This window comes from Chelonoidis abingdonii, chromosome 10 (assembly GCF_003597395.2).
Source record: "Chelonoidis abingdonii isolate Lonesome George chromosome 10, CheloAbing_2.0, whole genome shotgun sequence".
In the NCBI taxonomy this organism is placed as follows: domain Eukaryota; kingdom Metazoa; phylum Chordata; order Testudines; family Testudinidae; genus Chelonoidis; species Chelonoidis abingdonii.
Genome location: NC_133778.1, coordinates 40,977,923 through 41,000,752, shown reverse-complemented (window position 1 = coordinate 41,000,752; position 22,830 = coordinate 40,977,923). Strand labels below are relative to the sequence as shown.

Genomic DNA, 22,830 nt, shown 5'->3' with positions numbered 1-22,830 from the left:
CAAATCATGAAATGGATCTCCCCTAGAGATGCCTTCGCCCAAAGACGGATTTTCTTTCTATGAGCTTTTCTTCATCAAGCTGTTTTTGCTGCCCAGGTAACAACTGCCAACCATACATTTTTTGAAAGGCCAAAGGCCAAATGGAGACGTGTGGCTAAGAAAGATTAAACTGAGTATTAGTAAGTTTAGATGGAGTCTAAGACCTGATCCTTCAAACACTTACACACGAGTAACTTTATACATGGGGGCAGTCTCATCAAGGTCAAAGAGACTATTCATATATGTAAAGTTTTATGTATTTTTGTAGGAACTGTAACTCAGCTGCTGAGAACCAGTGGAAACTAGTGTAGCAAGAAAAGCAATGACCAGAAAGGTATAAAACGGCGTAAGTGTAAGTAGCTCCCACATAACTTTAACATACACCTTCCACCTCTTTACGCCCTCACCTCGCCATTTAAGGTACATCAAACTGGATCCATTCACCAATGTGTATGAGAGGCTGGGAGACTGAGTGGAAGGAGTCTGACAAATTAGCATATACATCAACTCTCTTACTATGGCCTCAAGTTTGCAACCCTCTGTCCTACACTGAGTCAGGCTAGAAACCAAACAGTATTTTAAACACTTGGCAAGACATCAACAGCATGTATGGCATTCTTCTAATGGACTTGGATAACTGGAAACTACCTTTTGCTTTTCTTCTGCAAGAGGATACCGTATGGCTTCCAGGCCATCAAGACACCTTACCTTTGTCTAAGGCTTTGGCTACACTGGGATTTCAGCCAATGGTGTAGCTGCAATGGTGAGGCAGCATGTAAGAAAATGAGTGAGCACAAGTTTTAAACAATTTTAAAAATCAAAAGAAAGATCAAGATCTCTGAGTGAGCTGAGTAAGAGGGCAATTAGCTTTGGAATAGGCTGGATCCAGGATTCTGAGGCTAGAGTACTAAATAAAACCAATTGCATTATTTGGGTGCCTGTGAGATGAACGAGTGTGGATGGGCAAAAATGAGTCATTGACGATTCAGTTTCAGAACACAGCAGCAGTACTAGTCTAGCCAGAGCCAGGGAGCAAGAGGCAGACACAGGTGAAGGGTGGCAGGAAAGTTACAATCAGCTTAGGCGCCGCAAGCCTGGGACGCGGGAGAAGTGAAGCAGCCACGGCGTGCTCGGGGAGGAAGCGGAGCAGAGGTGAGCTGAGGCACAGAGTTCCCCTGCGTGTTGCCCCCCCCCCCATACACACTTAGTTACTGCAGGCGGCCCTCCCTGCACCAGGTCCCTCCGCCTAAATGCTGGCAGTGACCAAGGCGGCCGAAGATCCAGACGCCGCGGTCGCTGTTCAAGAAAATGCCACCCCCCCAAATGCCAATGCCCTAGGCGACTGCCTAGGTCCCCTAAATGGTTGCACTGGCCCTGTGGCGGGGGGTGGGAGGGGGGGATGGTCAGGGCCTAAACTTTGGTTAAGCAGTCTGTATAGTATGGCCTGAAGGTAGAAGGGGGGGGAGGTAGAAAAAGAAGGGTAAAAAGAAATCATAAAAGCAGAACTAACTGTAGAAACTATAGAAGCAGAACTAACCATTTGTAACAGCTTATGATTAATAGCTGCCAGATGACAGAGCAAGAAACAGCAAAGGGCAAAAGTAAGGAGAAACAGGAAAGGCTTGCTTGGCTTTATTCCTTCTATGGATGTAAAACTTTAAGGAAGCATATGTAATTTTTGTGGTTTTTATCCTATATAAGCTCTCGCATTTTATCTGTCATTCAGCTGCCTTGGCTGACTCCCCCATGCATGCATGTTTGATTAATCAATAAAGGAGCCTCAAGCTGTCTAATTAAAATCAATTGTGTGGCCGATTTTCCACAACAGTATCCACAAGTCCTTATATAAGAACATAAGAATGGCTATATTGGGTCAGACCAAAGGTCCATCCAGCCTAGTATCCTGTCTACTGACAGTGGCCAATGCCAGGTGTCCAAGAGGGAGTGAACCAGCAGATCGAGGGACTTGATCATTCCCCTCTATTCAATATTGATGAGGCCTCATGTGGAGTAATGTGTCCAGTTTTGGGCCCCACACTACACGAAGGATGTGGAAAAATTGGAGAGTCCAGCGGAGGAGTGTGGAATAGGAAATAATTGTTCTGCTTTACTCAGCACTGGGGAGGCCTCAGCTAGAGTATTCTTTTCAGTTTTGAGTGCCACACTTTAAGAATGATGTGAACAAATTTGAGAGACTCCAGAGAAGAGCAACAGAAATGATACAGGGTTTAGAAAACCTGACCTAAGAGGAAAGGTTAAAAAGGGGTTCAGTTTTGAGAAAAGAAGACTGAGGAGGGACCTGATAACATCTTCAAATACATTTAAGAGATGTTATAAAGACAATAGTGATCAATTGTTCTGCATGTCCACTGAATATAGGACAAAAAGTAATGGGCCTAATCTTCAGCAAGGTAGGTACAGAGTAGATATTAGGAAAAAACTTTCTAATTTATAAGGATAGTTTAAGAACTGAAATAGGTTACCAAGAGATGTTGAGGCAGCCCCATCACTGGGGGATTTTCAGATATTTGGGAGCTCAATCCTTTTCCAATCCTGGTTTGCCAACTCACTACTCCCTTTATTTAGATTACTCTTCAAAACTCTTTTTCACAGTACAAGCAAGACATGAGCCAGCATTTTAAAAAACACTTTTAATCTAAACATCACAATGAGCACATATACCTTGTCCTTCCCCATCTCCTCCCTATTGGATGTTAGACTAGATTGGTGGTATCACATCTCAAATTAGATTGTAAAATGTTCTGGGCAAGGCCACACCTTCTCTTTTTTCCTGTAATGAATGGCCCTAGCACAATTATGGGTGGTGAAGAAATATCATGTATACAACATGGCTTTTGCTACTAGTGCCACTCCACTTTGCATTACACAAAAGACTCGAAATTCCTGGACCAACAATTCTTGTCAAAGCCGAAGAGGACGAGAACTAGCCAGAGCTGCGGCCAGCAGGAGGTGCTTGGAGGCTTTGGCGCAGAATGCCAGGGGTGGAAGCTGGATTGGAGTGTCTAGGACAGCACTGGAGGAAAGGAACTGGAGACAGCGCCGGGAGGGCAACATGGCATGAAAGCTAGCGATGAAAGGGAGAAACGAGAAGGGCGGTAGCTGGAGAGGCAGGTGCAGCCAAGGCCGGTTTCTTTTTAAGCTGGGAAAGCCCAACCGTGTGCGTTGTGCGGACAGAGCCAGAGCGAGGGAGGTCGGGAGAGGGGTTGGGATGGGGTCCCTGGGGCGGGGGGGGGGGCCTACAGGCGAGCAGAGGCGAACCCTATGCAGCTGGGCCAGGAGGCGAGGGACGGCGAGCGCAGCGGCCGGGAAAGGCCATGCCCTATCTCGACGTCACTTTTCTCGCTGCAGCGAGGGCGCGGCCTGAGGAGGAGCCCGGCAAAGCGGGCTGGGGGGTGCAGGCAGGCGCCCAATTCCGTTCCCCTCTCTCCCTTTCCCGGAGTCCCCGGTGAGAGAAGCCGGGGCCACCCACCGCCACACCAGGGCTGCTTGGGGGGGCTGGGCGGAGACACTCCACCCCGGGGCGGGGCTACGGGAGGCGGATGTTCAGCCTGGCAGCCACTTCCTTCCTGCAGCGCTAGGGGGCGCACTGCTCCGTGACAGGAGTGTCCTGCGACGGCCACCGTAGGACGCCCTGGTGGGAAGAGGGTGGTGACGCTCCCGCTGTCTCGCAAACCGCGGCGCAGCCAGGGTCCCCTCCGGGCCCTGATGCCCGCAAGGCCCAGCAGGTGGCGCTGTCCCGGGAGCCGATGGCTGGTGCCTGTGACTCCCAGCATCCCCCGCGCCTCCCCCTCCCGGGTAGGGGCGGGGCTTAGGGAGAGAGTGCCACGTCTCTAGTGCGGCGCTTTGTGAGGAGCAGCGCCGCCTCCTCCGCTGGCCGGAGCCATGGGCGCCTCGCAGAGCGTGGACATTCCCGGCGGAGGCACCGAGGGCTACCACGTCCTGCGGGTACGCGCCGGGCCGGGGGCAGGGCCGGGCCCGCCTCGCCAAGGGCCTAACTGCAGCAGCGCCGCTCGGGCCAATGGGCTCCGGGCAGGGCGTCCGGGCGGGCGTCTCTCACGCGCGGGCCTGGCTTCGCTGGCCCCTTGGGCGGGAGGAGGTGGCCGGAGCGGCAGGGGGCGGGCAGCGTTTCCCCCCCCCCCCCGTACCCGGTTCTCTTGGGCGGCCCCGACGCCGGGCCTGGCTCTGTGAATTGTTGCCTCGGGTCTCGCCCGCCCGCCTCCGGGCCCAGGTGTGTGGAGCCGCCGGACTGGCCAGCTTGCCAGGGGCGGGCAGAGAGGAAGTTGCTGCGCGGTCACTACAGGAGCGATCTGCCTCCCAGACCTTCACGGGGGTCTCCTGAGATCCGACCCGCACGTTGCAGCTTGAGTTTAAAACACTGCGAGTTTAGACACGATTTCGCAAAAACTGCGTTGTGTTTGTTTAAAAGTGGAGGTGACTCTGCCCCCCAGCTTAGGGTTTGTTATGGCTTGTCCTTGTCCAGCGTCAGCAATTCCTTTTCTGATATTACAGAAATTCAAAAAGCCATCTGCGGTGACACGCAGCACCCAGTCTTTCATTCTTTGAGAACTCAGCGTCCTTTCTATTACTGCAAAAGAAATGGAAGAATAAAACGGTAGTTATATAAGAAAGCGATGTAACTTCATACATTCTGATGTCTTGATACTGTATCTACGTTACATCTGTAGAAGCTATTGGCAGGATAACTAACCACTTACCCCTTGCTTGTTCTTCATTGTGTAAGCAATGTATGATGTCTCTGAACACAACCCCAAAGGGAGCATAACAACAGGAAAAAAATGTTTTTACTGTGTTAAAATCTTAAACTGTTGTTTTAACAAGTTAGCTGGTGGCACTGAACCCTAGATTCCCCCAAGCTTTAATTCAGCTAGTTTAGCATGTTCTAAAGTACAGTTTATTTGTCTTGACTAGAGTTTTAGAAGGTGTTCATTAGGTCAAGATTGCTGTCTAACATCTTGCCTCTAAGACCTATTTGCATTAGGGAACCTTTCTAAATATTTTTGACTATTGATAATGTTAGAAGTCTTAGTGTGGATGTGCTACTGGCATTTTTAATGCTGTCACAAAGCCCTATTCAGGCCAGGTCTAATGAACACAATGTTTAAAAACACCTGCAGGTTGGTGTCCAAGAGCTCCCAAAGTTGTAACCACCAATGGAACTGAAGCAGAATTAGCAATGGCAGAAACTTTTTTAAAAAGGCTCTGTTTTCATAAAGGAAGAAAACTGCCTATTTTAAACACTCACCCCCAGAACACTATCATTTTTCATCAAGTTCCATATTTTAATTATCACATTTTAGTTGGTGGAGACATATTCTGATATTTATACAGCTTGGAATCTTGGTATGTTACTAATTGTTGTTCCCTTAATTCTAGCCTTTTTATAATGTTCTTTTCTTCACAATTTAAGGCTATTCTTTTCTTTACAGAGAATAAAGAATGTTGTTTTCGCCTAAAGTAATAAGTAAACTAAACAGAGACAACACAAAAGCATAATATAGTTTGGACAACACATAGTAATTAGAGGTGCCAAAGCAAAGACACATGATCCACTTACGTATATCTTCAAGGTACCATTGTAAATTGAGGATAGGAATTAATCTCAGAAAATGGGAGGACGAGGAGGGAAAATTTATAACGTAATGCACAACTGCCTGGTCCAAAACATGCAAAATATTAAAACAGAATGTTTCCAGTTTCCTGTTCCCTTTTAGACTAGCTTTTTGCTCCAGTGAGGTTCATTAGTTGCTGTGACATCAATAACATATTGCAAGCTGAATGGTCAAGTAGAGGATTGCAAACTAGTCACCACAAGGCTGGATATGCGATGACCACAGGAGGGTGAGGGGCTGAATATGCTTATTTCTTCTCATAGCCCAATTGGTATGGGGACAGATTTTCAGTACTTACTCTTAAAGTTGACATTTTTATTATGTCTGTTTGTAGGTACTTGTAAGGATGGTAGTGTTAAAAAGCTTAAGGAGGATGGGTGGCCTTACTCTGACTTCATTTGTCCTTTGCTTCCATAGTATTGTGCTTGTCTTGATGTTCAAATAATTATGCACAGTTCTAAAGATTAATACACTGAATTTCTGATAAAGGGGCAAATTTGTGACTTTCTTGCATAATTCAGATCTCTCTGTTTTGAGTAGCTGTTGTGGTTTAGATTATGCTTGTATGGGTTTATCAGATACTTACTTGGATATTGACTATATGATTTTTAAAATTTAATTGATTTGTTAGTAAAATGATTTATATAGGCAGATTAATCTGGCAGATAAAGGAAAGTGCAGAGAGGAAAATGGTGAGAAAGCAGTACAGTAATTACTTTGTTATACAATCTCTATCTTCCAGGGAGGGAGGGAGGGAAACTCTGGATAACTACAGCTACAGTTTCTTAGTATCCCTTCATATTTCTCTCTCCTTTTTTTCCCAAAATCCTTTGTTTATATTCATCAGTATGGTCAAATACAGACTTCCACTGGACCATTGACACTGTAGAGGGTATACCAGAAACATGGGGTAGTTCTGAAGACGGCTTTTGAACCATGTACCTGGTACACTGGGCAGCACCTGTATCTGTTTGTTGGAGGAGTTGTGCTGTGAACATTGATACAATAAGTAGCTGCTATGCACAGGGTATGAGAAGTTTATCAGGCAAATGCTAGCTAGTGATAGATAAGAAAGCAAACTTGGCCTTTCACTACTAGGATTTTTGGGAAAGCTTACTTTAGAACCCTCTCATGGGCAGTAGCAACAGGGGCATCACTTTTTTGTTCACATGGTATGCTTGCTTTTGGTATCATGTCTTATTAGAATTCCACTGTCCATAGATGTGAGAAATTCAGAGATACTGAAGGTTACCCATAATTACTGTATGAGAGACTCATAGAATTCCTGACAGATATAACGGGGACTTTCTTGTATTCATTGTACTTAAGGAGTATACACCCTTAAAATAAATCAGAAGGGATTGGAATATCATCCATTGATATCTTTAACTATATATATGGCCTGCAGCCATACCACATTTAGCTATGATCTCATGTAACTTTCCCATATTGCTAACTGACTGGGTCTAAACCTGCTTAGCTCAGAAGCATCCAAGGTAAACTTGAGCTACAGGCTGGTGATTTTGTACTGAGCCAGTGCCCCAGTGAAAAACAGGTGTTTCTAGAAGTATATGTTGAATACTATGCTGAGCCAGGGTCATCTTGCAGAAGAACCGTGAATCTTCTCTTCTCATGAAAATCCCCTGGAAAACCCTGGAGTGCTGGCCAAATCTCAGTATGAGTAATTGTGATCTGTGTACCTAATATTTTCCATACAGGATTCAGCTGGGTGTATGCTTCATTTCTCCTACTGAAACAATTTAGTATTTCAGTATAGAAAGGCTGCTGTGTTTCATGCCAGAGGTGGTTGGAATTTGAGAGGAGGAAAACTGGTATGTTCAATATGGAATCATTCTTTAAAAAAAAAAAAGACATGCTTTAGGATCAGCCTAAGTGAAGGGCACAGTATAACTATCAGGCACAATTTACTACTGTACATCTCTAAAACTGCAACATCAGTGTCAGTTCATAGGTTAATTTACCCTCTGATTAAAGAACACGAACAAATTGTTGACTGTTTATCATCCATGTGGTATAATCCACTTTGTTATTGGAGTTGCACTCTTGTTTAAATGTGACAGGTTTTGTTTCTAGTCAGGTAGGCACTTTTTCATTTTAATTCAATTTTGGTATAGTATCTTCAAACAGCAAAATTGAAATAAATTTTGTTTAACATTTTTATATAATATCTGTAGAGGCATGTCTGAAATTCAGAATAATGAGGTTTGGCATAAATATGGATGTCTCATCACTGTGTAAATTCAGTTTATCATGTGGGCCTGAGCCTATTTTTGTATTTCTCACATTTTTATTCTCAGTTGGTGTCTTCTTCTGAAGACACCATAATATACTTCCTTTGCTATTGTGGTCAAACTTGTATTTAAAAAAACAACAACAACCACCTCTTTAAATAGCACATGACCTCAGGATCAAATGAAACCTCTGTCCTTGTTTCTATGTAGTTGGGAGTTCAGGTTAATGCTGTGTAGAAAAAATCAAATGGAAGCTTTTCACAACAGTAATGGAATGATTTAGTTACAGACGTGTAATATACAGTGACAAGAAATATTGAAGAGCTTTTTCTGTTAGAAATATTTGTTCTAAAATGAATATTTTAAGGCCCATATCCTGCAATGAGCTTTGTGCGGCCATAACCCTCTTGACTTCATTGGGTCTGCCTTTATAGGCCAGCTTGCAGAGACCTAAAATGTTAAGTGTTTATCTTCCCTGAGCTCAATTTTTTTTTTTTTTTAAATAAAAGAGTAGGGCAAAGTATGAAAAGCTGAACTATAGGTGCCTTCTGTTATGGATTCAGTTCAGATAGGGCCATAGGGAGGGAATACTGCCTTTTGAAACTATATCGGGCTACTGGACGGTAGACGGCTTTGTCTCAATGAGATGTTGACAAATTGGAGCAACTTCAGAAAAGGGAAACAAAGTGATTGATAGTGTTGGTGAGAATGATGGAATTAATTTATGAAAGAGGTTCAAAAGAAAGTAAATGTAGTTTGGGTGAATAACTAAAGAGGAAGAAAAGTTAGGATGTTAAAAAAACCAAACAAACCAATGGATTGTTTAGAATGACCCTAAGGGTTGACTGGAAGTCATGGAAGGAAAGTAATCAAAAATAATATTAAGATTAGTATCCAGGAAAACTGCCTTATGGTGAGACCTTAGACTATGAAATAATCTCCCAAGGAAACTGGTAGAAGCACCATTATTCAGGCCATTTCAGACTAGACTGGAAAAATATTGGGAGTATGTTTCCTTGGAAAAGAGGTGGCTGGATGATCTAAAATGCCCTTTGTATTTCGTTATGGTGGTTCCTGCTGATTCTGCTATATTTAATGTAGTATTTTCAGTAAAGCCTTATTATTTCTACACCTGGAAAAAGAAATATAGGCATTTGAATATATTGAATACTCAAGCACAAGAGTGGGGAAATGATCTGTTCATATGCACGCTAAGTGGGAAACATTGCTGGGGATTGTCTTTCTAGGGCTGTCCAGGAATATAAATTTAAAACTAAAAATTATATTGTAACTTTTTTCTTTTTGTGGTGAGGAGGAGAGAATCGTCAAATGTGATAAATTTAATTTAAATTTAAAGTACCATATATACTCATTCATTAGCCCATTCATTTATAAGCTGACCCCCCCCCCCCAAAATGGATAAATAAAAATAGCAAAAACTGTATGATCCTTTCATAAGCCGACCCTATATTTCAGGGATTGGAAAACTTTGGCTCCCGGCTCTTCAGGGTAAGCCGCTGGTGGGTCGAGACATTTTGTTTACTTGGAGCGTCTGCAGGCATGGAGCCCCTCAGCTCCCTGTGGCCATGGAGACGCTCCAGGTAAACAAAACTACCATGTATTAGATCAGGGATCAGCAACCTTTGGCTTGCGGCCTGCCAGGGTCAGTTTGTTTACCTGTCGCGTCCACAGGTTCAGCTGATCACGGCTCCCACTGGCCGCGGTTTGCTGCTCCAGGCCAATGGGGGCGGCAGGAAGCGGTGCAGGCTGAGGGATGTGCTGGCCGCCGTTTCCTACCACCCCTGTTGGCCTGGAGCAGCGAACTGTGGCCAGTGGGAGCTGCGATCAGCTGAACCTGTGGACACAGCAGGTAAACAAACCGACCTTGCCACATGGCAGGCCATATGCCAGAGGTTGTCGATTCCTGTATTAGATAATCAATTCAGTGATTCCATAGAGTTTAAATTCATCACATGCTGGGGATTGCTCTTTCTAGGCTTCCAGCGATTATAAATTAAAACGGTAAATATATTGTAACTTTTTCTTTGTAGGTGAGTGAGAGAAGAATGTCAAATGTGAATAGATATTAATTTAATTTAAAGTACTATATACTATGTCTTAGCCATTCATTTATAGCTGACCCCCCCCCCACAAAGGATTAAATAAATCGACAAAAGACGTTGTGATCCTTTCATAGCCGACCCATATTTCAGGATTGGACAACTTTGGCTTCCCGCCTTCAGGGTAGCTGTGGGTCGAGACATTTTGTTTACTGGAGCTGTCTGCAGGCATGGGAAGCCCCTCAGCTCCCTGTGGCCATGGAGACGCTCCAGGTAAACAAAACTACCATGTATTAGATCAGGGATCAGCAACCTTTGGCTTGCGGCCTGCCAGGGTCAGTTTGTTTACCTGTCGCGTCCACAGGTTCAGCTGATCACGGCTCCCACTGGCCGCGGTTTGCTGCTCCAGGCCAATGGGGGCGGCAGGAAGCGGTGCAGGCTGAGGGATGTGCTGGCCGCCGTTTCCTACCACCCCTGTTGGCCTGGAGCAGCGAACTGTGGCCAGTGGGAGCTGCGATCAGCTGAACCTGTGGACACAGCAGGTAAACAAACCGACCTTGCCACATGGCAGGCCATATGCCAGAGGTTGTCGATTCCTGTATTAGATAATCAATTCAGTGATTCCATAGAGTTTAAATTCATCACATTTTGGTATAGACCTGTTTATAAGCGACTCTCATTCCTCGATGCGCCATTTTTTTACCAAAAATATTTGGCTTATGAACAAGTATATACAGTAGTTAACTTTAGGTTAAATTTTCTTGTGTTACCGTTAAATTAAGTAATCTTTTCCCAAGTATGCTTTATGAACCAACCTTTTGTTGGAAAATTTCTCTTCTCTAGTATGCCCTCTGGAAATGGAAACTTCCTCACATTTGCCATTAGCTTTGTATTTGCTGATTGTAAATACATGCCCTTAGATTTATTAATTTATTAACCCCATTCACGCTGACAATATTCAACCTTATTTATCTCTATAACCTCTCTCCAGTAATGTTAGTCTTGTTATTGGAATGCCTACTATGTCTTTTCCCTGGAAACAATGTCAGGCTTCTAATTTCTTTCGTGCACTTAGCTAATTAAGTCAACAGTCTTTTCTGTTTTGATTGATTATGCATTCATTTCTACACTTTCAAGATGAAATGGAGAGTAAATGTCTGAAAAGAATATATTCTCTCCATTTTATTACAGTTACTCTGTATCCTTGCACGAGTAATCAATTTGGATACATGGTTGTATTGATTCAACCAGTTTCTTTGTAGCAAATAAAGATATTTAAGTTGGCCTCAAGTGATTTACAGGTTACTATATTAGAGTACTTTTTTCCCTGCCGTGGTGCAAACGGAATTAGAGAATAGTCCCGTGAGTTAGGAAGAGCTTTCTATATATAAATAATATAGTATTATGAACGATGGGTGTAATACTAGTGGGCCACATAGCGAGAACATACAGACCAGGTGTGACAGGAGAGCTACCTGAGGCGTCCCTACAAAGCAAATGGGATCAAGAGACATGGAAAGGAGCCTGATGGCAAGTGATAAAGACTATGGTAATAGCGATGCTCAAGTACCATCCAAAGGATAAGACAGTCTGAAGACCAGCTTCAGTGGAAAACAAATCCCGCATCAACAATACTCGCCGGTAAGGAATGGCCAAAAGGAGACATGGAGGCGCCGATGTGAAGACCGGAAGCGCCTCACAAGCACAGAGTTTCACCCCAATCCAACCCAGAAGACTGATACCAGCCGGAAAGAAGCGGGGGGCTTGGTGAGAAGCCACGTCCTGATGAAACCAACATCCAGGAGTACATCCGTAAGATGGCCCCAAAGATAGCTGTGAAGGAGAAGCCTGAGCAGCAGCAGAACATGGGAGGAAGACAAGCAGAAGAATGCCATGATGACAAGACCCTGCATGGAGTACAGGCAACAGATAGCTGAGGGGCGACATGGAAATCCTACAGTGCTGGAAAGGGCTGGACTGAAGACGCACTGAGGCACGATCATAGCAACAGAACAGGCACTGAGCACCAGATCCATTGAACAGCTCGACCACGACAGAGGAACCCAAGGTGCAGACGGCAGAGAGGCCGGAGACAGTCAACACATAGTGGGATGTAAGATGCAGGCAGAACCCATATACGAACGGCACAGACAAGTGCTAGCATTGTGTAAAAGGAACACTGCACAGCATATGGGCTAGACCCTCAAATATGGCGATTCCACAGAAGGGTGCAGCAGGTATGGCCAATCACCAGACATCGGGGAATAGACAAGACAAAGACAGCGGTGAATGAAGATTATAGCAGTGGCAGTGAAGCGACATCAGGAAGAAGGAAGTGAGAAGCTGAGAAGACCAGGGCCTAAAGAGAACAAGAGGATGTGGAAAGTGAAGCAAAGTGGTCCAGGGGGTTAGAAGTATCGAGGCGTGACCCTAAGCTGGGTCATGGCTCCAACAGATCCCAGGACAACATCAGAGCTCGGTCCAGAAGATCAGTGCTAAGAACAGCTAGATACTGCGCAAACCCCAACTGCCCAGGGTCTGGTAGAGGACCCGAGGTTGAGGAAGACACATACCACCCATAGGGGTGAGAGGGGAATTTTTATATATATATATATATATTTTTTTTTTACTTCAATGCTTCTTTGTTTTCTTATGGCAAGGCAGCAAATAGATGGTTACTTTTTAACAGGCCAGTCTATATGAACTGTACTTTGAATGAAATTCATTGCTGAGTATGGAGATTTATTTTCTTAAAATCTCTAGATCAATTCACTTATGAAGCTTTTTCTCTTGAAAATTAGGTGTTTCATAAAGGAATTCAATAAAAATATGTACCATATAAGTAAAAAATGTGTACTGTGCAGTAAAAAAGCTGGCAGAGATAAAATTGACTATCAGCTCTGACAAATTTCTTTTAATACAAGCAATACATAATAGTTTTATTACAGCCTACATAGCTACAAAATTTTTTGCTTTACTTTCAGTGTCTTGCAGGTGATAAACTGGATACTACTTTAACAAGATTCCCTGTAAAAGTCAATTCAAACTTTCTGCTACTGAATGTGACTTACAGTCCATGGATTTGAACTAAAATGTTCAAACTTGAGTACATGAAGTTAGGCTCCCAATCCGAAGTTAGGAACCTATATAAATTGCTTGACTTTCAAGGGTGCTGAGTGCCTACAGTTCCCATTGATGAGTGATAACTGTAAGGACTTTACACCTTTGAAAATCAGACTGGTTTTAGGTGTAGCTGTATGGATTTAGAAGTCTAACATTAAAAATCCAGAACTGCAGATCTTGACCGTGCTGTATACATACCCTTATAATAAAAAGTTCATCACTATCACAGAGAGGCTTCTGCGTAGCGTGGAGAAATGAGCTCAGCAACTTGAGTAAACTTCTCTAAGGCCTTATCTTGGCTGCTGAAAATAGGTGTGCTTTTTATGTTAGGGTGGTTAACACATATGAGCTATCTCAATGTAAAAACAAAATGAAAACAAAGCACTTTAGTTTTACTATGAAGTCAGTTTGAATTTAACCCCTGATGTGGGTATAATTCTGACTCCACCTAGTCTAATATGTGGAAAAACTGAAGTTCCTTGGCTTCACTATGGTTTTTACTTTGGGATAGCTCGTGCATCTTGGTTACCCCAAGGTAAAGAACAGGCATTTTCTAGCTAGTGAAGATATGGCCTAAGCCTGCAATGAAATGAGTAGTGATGACTGTCTGGAGCGGGGGCCTCAAACTCAGTTTACCTTAGGACCAGTGCCAGTCCTCAAATCCTCCCACTGGGCCAATGTCACTCATGCCAGTCAAAACCCACCCTCAAAAAAACTCCACCCCCCACCTGCCTAAGGTTCTGGGATGGAGTTTGAGTGGAGGAGGAGGTTGGGATAGTGGATTGGGGTGCAGGCTCTGGGAGGGAGTTTGGATGCAGAAGGGGTGAGAGGTTGGGCTCTGGGAGGGAATTTGGGTGGGGGAGGGGGTTTGGGGGTGAGAGGAGTGTGTGGGAAGGGGGTGCAGGCTCTGGGAGGGAGTATGGGGGTAGGAGGGGATGTGTGGGGAGGGGGTGAGGGTGCAGTATCTGAGAGAGGGTCAGGGGTTCAGCACTTACCTGGAACTTCAAGGCAGGGCGGGCCGGGGGCCTCCACATGCTTTTGCCTCCAGGCACAGCTCCCACAGTGTCCCATTGACTGCAGGGGCACTCAGGGCAGGGCATGGAGGCACAGCCCCGCCCTGTCTCTGGGCTGCAGGGAGGGGCTGGCAGCCACTGGAGTGAGCAGGCAGACATTGCGCAGCTCCACTGCACTGCCATGGCCCTTGAGTGGGGTGTGCCCGGGGGTGGCAGGTGGGGCCAAGGGAGAGACCCAGCCCCAAAACTGCTGGAGCCCCGTGGGCCACACTGGGGAGGTTCGCGGGCTAGGAGTTTGAGACCCCTGGTCTGGAGTGAGGAAGTGAGCATATTGGCATTCTGAGGTGGGCCCAGAGTACAATACGTTTAAGTGCTGTTCTGCACAGGAGAGGTGGGGAAAGCAGAGGCAATCTGAGACCAGCGATAGACACACAGATGCTTCCAGTGGTTCCCATGTACATATCTCCCACAGCCAGTTGTTCAGTGCCTCCTGACAGGTTGGCTATGTTTGTTTTTACCAACCTGTTGGGTTGCTTATTTCACTACTGAATCATGACTTACAGAGCTCCATGCTCAGCACCCTACTGGTTCCCTGAGTGCTTCCCTCAACAACAAACCACATTTCTGTGGGCCTGAGGCAGCTGTTACTAAAGGAATAGTCTGCCAATTTCCTGTAGTGTGACAGTCTTCTTAATGCACTTAAAAAAAAAAAAGTGTTTGATTCCTTTATTTAATAACCTGTTGGCCAGAGAAGTATTTCTATTCATAATCTTTATAATAAACAAAATTCTGTCACTACACACATACTTCAATAGGTCTACATAGTGTACATTATACAGGCATACTGTAAGTTCATAAGTTAAAATGTGTGCTTTAGACAAGCCACTAGCTGCTATATTGTGCAATTCAGATAATGGTGAAACCTGATTGCAACTGAAAACAAATTATTAGCTAGTTTTTGATTAAGCCTGTTGAGATGCTGCTTTGATGTTCAGTGATTTTTCTAGTCAAGGTTGTGTGAAGAATAACCACTTTTTGGCAGAGCATTGTGAGGTCTAACACTCTATCCACTGGCATTTTGGTTTGAACTTTTGATGGCCACATTTGATCAATTCAAAAAATTAAGGGAGTGTACTAAGGCTCAGTGGCCAGAACCCTATTGATTTTGGTGGAAATCAGGAAAACTGAAAGGGGATGGTGAGGATACAGCCTCTGGCATCTGGTTAGTAATGGCAGCCGTTTCAGATACCTCTGTAATTGTCTGTAGATTAAAGAACTGGCTGCTGACAGCCATTACCATGTTTCTGCATAATTACCCCCACCACAATCACCCCCAGTATCATCTCTCCTGATCCTCACAATAGCTTTAAAAATGTTGACATTCTGAAAGAGAGGACAAAATATGAGACTGGAGGAAGTGGAGAATGGGAGTGCACCCAAAGCCCCTGGCATGTGGGGAGAATGGGGGGCTTTGGGCCTGGGGGCGCACACACAGCCCTTGGCACGGGGGGAAGGAGAACTGGGGGGGCACTCAGAATCCCTGGTTGTTGGGAGAATGGGAGACGACCCTGGTGTGGAGGAGGAGGGAATGGTAGCCATGGGGGAATGAGAGACTACACAACTCAGCAGGGGGAGATTGGGGTTCCCTGGTATGGAGGGCAGTGAGGGGTATGCAGAGCTATTGGCATGGGGAAAGGAGAAATGGGAGACCCAGAACTACTGGTCAGAGGGAGAATGGGAGGCCCATCACGGGGAGCTTGTGGGTGAGAACAGAGGAATGCAGGGAGCTCCTGGTGTGTGCAATGTGCTTGGCCCGCAAAAGGAACAGTGTGTGTGTGTGTCCCTCTAGTACTTTCTAGTTTCTTACAACTTAATATGTCAGTGGAGAGGGCCAGGTCTTGGCATTTCACTGTAGTTTCATGTGTGGTGCTAACTAGGGTGGATTGATTTTTTTTTTTTTTTTAAAATCACTAATTCTGATCATGATTTAAATCAGTGAGAAGGGAATCATGATTTAAAATAATTGTTTTTAATCTTGTTTTGCATTTGTACTTTTTAGTAACTTCCCTAAAGTGAGACTCATAGGTTATATTATAAACTGTTAAAACTAGGGCTGTCAAGCAATTAAAAACATTAATTGTGATTAATCGTGCAATTAATCATAGAACACCATTTACTTAAATATTTTTGTATGTTTTCTACATTTTCAAATATATTGATTTCAGTTAAAATACAGAATACAAAGTGTGCAGTGTGCACTTTATTTTTATTACAAATATTTGCACTGTAAAAAAGAAAATATTATTTTTCAATTCACCTACTACAGGTACTGCAGTGCAATCTCTTTATCACGAACACTGAATTTACAAATGTAGTTATATAGAAAAAATGACTGCACTCAGAAATAAAACAATGTAAAACTTTAGAGCCTACAAGTTCGCTCAGTCCTACTTCTTGTTCAGCCAATTGCTCAGACAAACAAGTTTATTTACATTTCAAGGAGATAATGCTGCCCACTTCTTGTTTACAATGTCACCTGAGAGGGAGAACAAGTATTTGCATGGCACTTTTGTAGCCAGCATTGCAAGATATTTACATGCCAGATGCGCTAAAGATTCATATGTCCCTTCGTGCTTTGCCTACCGTTCCAGAGGACATACTTCTATGCTGATGATGGGTTCTGCTCAGTAACTATCCAAAGCAGTGCAGACTGACCCATGTTCATTTTCATCATATGAGACAGAAGTCACCAAAGTTAATTTACTTTTTGTGTGATTCGGGTTCTGTAGTTTCCACATCAGATTGTTGCTCTTTTAAGACTTCTGAAAACATGCTCTACACCTTGTCCCCCTCAGATTTTGGAAGGCACTTCAGATTCTTAAACCTTGGGTCAGTGCTGTAGCTACTTTTAGAAATCTCACATGGGTACCGTCTTTGTGTTTTGTCAAATCTTCAGTGAAAGTGTTCTTAAAAAGAAAATGTGCTGGGTCGTCATCCAAGACTGCTATAACATGAAATATATGGCAGAATGCAGGTAAAACAAAGCAGTAGACATACAGTTCTCCCCCAAGGAGTTCAGTCACAAATGTAATTAACACATTTTTTTTAAGGAGCATCATCAGCATGGGAAGCATGTCCTCTGGAATGGTGGCCAAGCATGAAGGGGCATATGAATGTTTAGCATACCTGGTACATAAATATCTAGCAATGCCGTGGTGTCATGCGAACACTTGTTCTCATTTTCAGGTGACGTAAATAAGAAGTGGGCAGCATTATCTCCTGTAAATGTAAACAAACTTGTTTGTGTTAGTGATTGGCTGAACAAGAAGTAGAACTGAGTGGACTTGTAGGCTCTGAAGTTTTACTTTTTGTTTTTGAGTGCAGTTATGTAACACACAATCTACATTTGTAAGTTGCACTTTCATGATAAAGAGATGGCACTACAGTATTTGTATGAGGTGAATTGAAAAAGGAAAATATTTATCACTTTTACAATGCAAATATTTGTAATAATAAATTTGAAGTGAGCACTATACACTTTGTATTCTGTGTTGTAAATTGAAATCAAATATTTGAAAATGTAGAAAAACATCCAAAATAGTTAATAAATTTCAATTAGTATTCTATTGAATTCTATTAGTATTCTGTAGTATTTAATAAGGCGAATAATTGTGATTAATTTTTTTGAGTTAATCGCGTGAGTTAACTGTGATTGACAGCCCTAATTAAAGCATGTTTATTTGCAACCAAATATAGCCTTTACACTAAATTTAATCCTAATTTCTTAGCCAGGGGGATACATCTCTATGAAGCAATTATATAACTTAACATATATTTATTCAGAGTCTTAATTTTAAAATTGTATTGTGTTAGGAAACAGCGAATGATGCATTTCTTATTTTTTACTCATTTGTGTCAAGCTGCATTGGAGAGGAAATTGGATTTCAATTAAAAATAAACAAATAGCTTTTAAAAAATTTTATTAGTTAAATAAAACTACCTTAAATGTAATGGATACATGCAAAAAAAGTAAGCTTATCAAAATAGATTTTGCAGTTAAAAGTAAGGGAGTATTAAGTGTAGGTAGTGAATTGACATACTCACTCACCAATTACAAAAAGCTGTTTCATGTTCTAGTTTTGTGTCTGCATAATCTGTAAAAATGCATGAATACGTTAGGATGGAAATGAAGGGGTAAAGTGATGGTGTTAGTGTCACAGATGGGGAAGCCTCAGATTTTTCCATAGTAGAACATTTTACACTAGTAGCCCATGTTAGGAAAACCACATTTCTCTAGGCAAAGCAAATTTGCAATTATCAGACTGATATAGGAATAACCAGCAGTATGGCACCAATTCTGTTAGGACTGCAGAAAACACGCAGTAAGAAACCCTATTCTGAGAAAATGTTAAACTGTTTCAAATCTCTCAAAGATGAATGTAGAGTATAAACAATAAAACCATTGGGTGAAATGCATCATGTTCAAGGGAACAGTTGGAGGAATAATTTAGCATCTTCATTAAAGTTATTTGCAGTGATGATGTAGCCATGTTGGTCCTGGGATATGAGAGAGACAGGGTAGGTGAGGTAATGTCTTTCACTGGACCAGCATCTGTTGGTGGAAGGTACAAGCTTTCAAGCTACACAGAGCTCTTCTTCGGGTCTGAAGTTATGGTAGTCTAGATTGGCACTGCATGGTTCAGTGTAAATACAAAGATACTTGTCACAGTTTCTGATTAAAGTTACTCTATTTTGTATTAAGAGCAGATTTCAAGCTCCTGGGTGCAGTCAATAACAGTGGTTCTCAACCAGGGGTCAGGGAGCGCGAGCAGTTTTCAGGGAGGCCGCCAAGCAGGGCCAGTGTTAGACTCACTGGAGCCCAGGGTAGAAAGCCAAAGCCCCACTACCTGGGACTGAAGCTGAAGCCTGAGCAATGTAGCTTTGCAGGGGCTCCAGGCAACTGCCCTGCTTCCTAACGCCGGCCCTGGCTTTTATATTCAGAAAACCAGTTATTGTGGTACAGATGAGCTGTGAAGTTTTACAGCATGTTGGGGTGGGGGACAGCACTCAGAAAGAAAGAGGCTGAGAACCCCTGATCTGTAAGATACATCTCTACCCCAATATAATGTGACCTGATGTATGCGAACCCGCGTTATAACACGATAAAGCTCTGACACATTGCTCTGAGCAGCGTGTTAAGGGTGCCGGGCCAGGCCAGGGTCGAGTGGTTGGATAAGGGGCAGAGGGTCTCAGGGATGGTCAGCGGCTCCCTCCCCCTCAGCCGCCTGCCAGGGTCTGGGAGGCAGGAGCTGTAGGGTAGGGGAGGGAAGCAGAGAGCTTCTGCCAGCTCCCATCTTTTTCCATCCAGGTCTCCCAGCCAACCCGTTACTGGGACCTTACCATCTCTCCCCCCACAAACATGCATTAAGATGGGCTATAAGAAAGGGGGGGGTTGTCTCCCTGCTATACCACTCATAGGGGCTGCAAATCTCTCTCTCCCTCCCCCTTCAGCTCCTTTAACCAATGTCTCCTTTTTAAGTCCTTTACCAAGCCATTTATCTGGACTTTCCCTATGGAGTTCCTGCACTGGACATCTGCCCCACACTTACATCATGAGTTGGAACATCCTAACCTAACCTAACTCCCTTCCCTACTCCCATAACAAAGCCCTCCCTTGCTGGGAGGGCCCCTCACTCCACCCCCATTGCACCTAGGCCAGTCCCCTAGAAAGCTGTGGCTAATGCAGTGCCCACAGCCAGTCCTGATCAAACTTAATGTTTTGCTCCTCTGAGGGAGGAAGGATGTGCTGCTCCACCTGGTCTGGAGAAAAGAGGCTTGTCCCACTGGGCTTGCCTTTTGTCAACTCCCCAACAGTTCTGGTCCTTGGGGGTGAGTCAGCATCAGCATGCTGACCCCACTGCTCCTTTTGCAGCAGCTTCTGAGGCTCTTGCCCCATCCCTGCCCTGCCTATAAAACACTATTCCCTCTCCCTTGGCAAGCTGGATGTCATCCCCTCTCCTCCTGCTTAAAGGTGTACTGCGGTCATTCTAACATGGCGGTTCTCAAACTTCATTGCACCATGACCCCCTTCTGACAACACAAATTACTACACAATCCCAGGAGGGGGGACCGAAGTCTGAGCTCATCCAAGCCCCACCACACCAGGCGGGAGGGTCAAAGCCCAAGCCCGACTTTCCCGGGCCGGGGGGAGTCAAAGCGGAAGTCCAAGGGCTTCATCCCCTGGTGTGGGGCCTATCACCTGAGCTCCTCCACCCAGGGCTGAAGCCCTCAGACTTTGGCTTCGGCCCCAGCCCCAGCTACCAACAAGTCTAAAGCCAGGCCTGGGAATCCTATTAAAACAGGATTGCAACCCACTGCGGAGTCCTGACCCACAGTTCTAACACTTCAGGATGTGGTGCTGACTGTCTCCTAATGGTGCTAAAACAGAACACGCTAAGAAGGATTTTAAATTTTTTTGTAAAAAGCAGGATCGAATAAAGTTTAGCTTTAAATTATAATTTTACTAGTTATCTAGAGCTATTTATCTGCAGCAGCAGAAGCATAAAATTCAGTTTTGGTGAGAAATAGTAGCTACTGTGTAGAACTGATTTCCCAACAAATTAATTATGTATTTTGTTAAGACTTGAGACTTTTCCCAACAAACATTTTAAGGCTGTTCAAATTTTGAGACTCAACTATTGTACTTGGGTGTTATGAAAAATATCAGTGTATATATCAGTGACTTCTAAAATATATCAGTGCAATAGTAGAAGTTGATGGTTGTAAAATGCAAATTTTAATACCCATAGAATTGTAATTTTTCCACTAAATCCTCTTCTGTTATAACTTTTTTGATAGGTACAAGAAAATTCACCAGGACATAGGGCTGGACTGGAGCCATTCTTTGATTTTATTGTTTCTATTAATGGTTCGAGATTGGTAAGTTCATTGCATATTGTAGCTGTCTAGTTGTAAGCAATACGTTTCTATTGTCTGTTTTTGCTAAACTTTGAGTTATTTTTCTTGAATTGTTTTATCTAAATATTTAAAAAGTTAGTCTTGAGTCACTTACTCAGTAGCTTGACTTTCAGCAAAAAAATTAAACTGAAGAACAGCATTTGTCTTGATCAAAACCAGGGTGGATTGATTTAAATCACCAAGTAGAATGTCTCCGTCTAAATCATCCATTTGTACTTTCTTTATTTTCTAAAGAAAGTGCATTCTTGTTGATTTGACATAATCTTTGAAACAGTATTCATTTACAGCTAAATAGAGCCTTTACACTAGTTTTGGTGTGATACTGGGGAGGGTGCACAATAAAAATATACATTTTATTTAAGCAACTATATAGCTTATTATTTTCACATTCCTATTAATTTTACATTTTAGTATGTTAGATTTTTCCAATCACCATTTTATGATTTGTATTTTTTAAAAATTAGTTTTTGGAAAACACTGATTTTTTTTTTTTTTTTAATACCACTCTAGATTCAAAAGCTCTGAACTTGATATCTTTGCCATGCAAATATTGATTGAACAGTAATGAAGAGAATACAGTTGATCCAAAGCTCTCTCTCACCCCCCCCCTTGGGGACAGGGTCCTTCCTCCCATTTTGAACCCTGATCTTCTGTGAGAGGAGAGTAGTGAAAACATACATTAAGTCCCTCTGGGACTGGATTTTGGCAGGGTGAAGAGTAGGCTTGGCTCACCTCACGAGAACTTCTCAACTCTTGCCAGAGAGAGTTACTAAGGGGGAGAATAAGAATACTTAGTGTAACCTGAACTCAACTGTTTTCAGATCTGTTTTTCTAATTTGATCCTGAACCACCTTCTTGTGGTACTGGGCACTTGCCAGAGAGGGTACAGGTCCTGGGGGACACGCGACACGCAGGGTAAATGGAACTTTCCACAGATCTCGTGCATTCTGCACTCACTGAAGTGGAATCTTGTGCACTTGTTTTGATGCTTGCTGCCAATAACTAAAAGAATGCGCAAGGCGCTATCTCTCTGACTTTGAGAAGCAGCAACTGAAGATACAGAACGTCTAAAGAGAGATAGGCAGCCTTTAGGCCACGTCTACACTACGGGATAAAACGAATTTGCTAAAATCGGTTTTATAAAACTGATATTAAATTTCGATTTCATGCGGCCACACTAGGCCACAGTAATTCGGCATTGTGGCTCCATGCTCCGAGGCTAACATCGATTTCGAAGCGTTGCATTGTGGTAGCACTTCCGTAGCTATCCCATAGTTCCCGCATGCTCCCTGCCCTTTGGAATTCAGGGTTGAATCTTAATGTGCGGGGGGTTCTGGGTAAATGTCGTCAGTCATTCCTTCCTCCGGGAAAACATCACTGACAATCCTTTCGTGCCGTTTTCCCTGGATATGCCCTGCAGACGCCATAGCACGGCAACCATGGGAGCCCGTTCAGCTTTTTTTTTTCTGGCACCATATGTGTACTGATGCCGCGGAGAGAGAGGCAATACTCCAGCGCTACACAGCAGCATTCACATTGCTTTTGCAATGATAGCAGAGATGGTACCGGTCGTTCTGTACCGTCTACTGCCGGAGAAAACTGGCAATGTAGAGATCGGTTATCTCTCCTCTCTGTACTGTCCGCTGCTACATGAGTGCCCTGGCTGAAATCGGCCGGGGGCGCAACGCAAAAGCAAAATGGGATTGACTCACTT

At 43.7% G+C, this 22,830-nt stretch overlaps 1 protein-coding gene across 3 annotated transcripts in view; it reads left to right on the top strand.

The window, feature by feature from the left end:
- Positions 1-3,015: 3,015 nt before the first annotated feature.
- Positions 3,016-22,830, top strand: part of GORASP2 (golgi reassembly stacking protein 2) — a 39,875-nt gene continuing 20,060 nt past the window's right edge. Inside the window, exons 1-3 of one of the 3 annotated variants that reach the window (XM_032771039.2) lie at positions 3,871-4,005; positions 4,570-4,672; positions 20,997-21,077. Coding sequence is in view for 1 of the 3 variants with exons in the window: in XM_032771038.2 (XP_032626929.1) it covers positions 3,943-4,005; positions 20,997-21,077 (144 nt within the window). In the remaining 2 variants the exon portion in view is untranslated. Of the gene's footprint in view, positions 3,172-3,848; positions 4,006-4,569; positions 4,673-20,996; positions 21,078-22,830 lie in introns of those variants that run through there. The other 2 variants (XM_075070124.1, XM_032771038.2) reach the window with 2 other exon arrangements.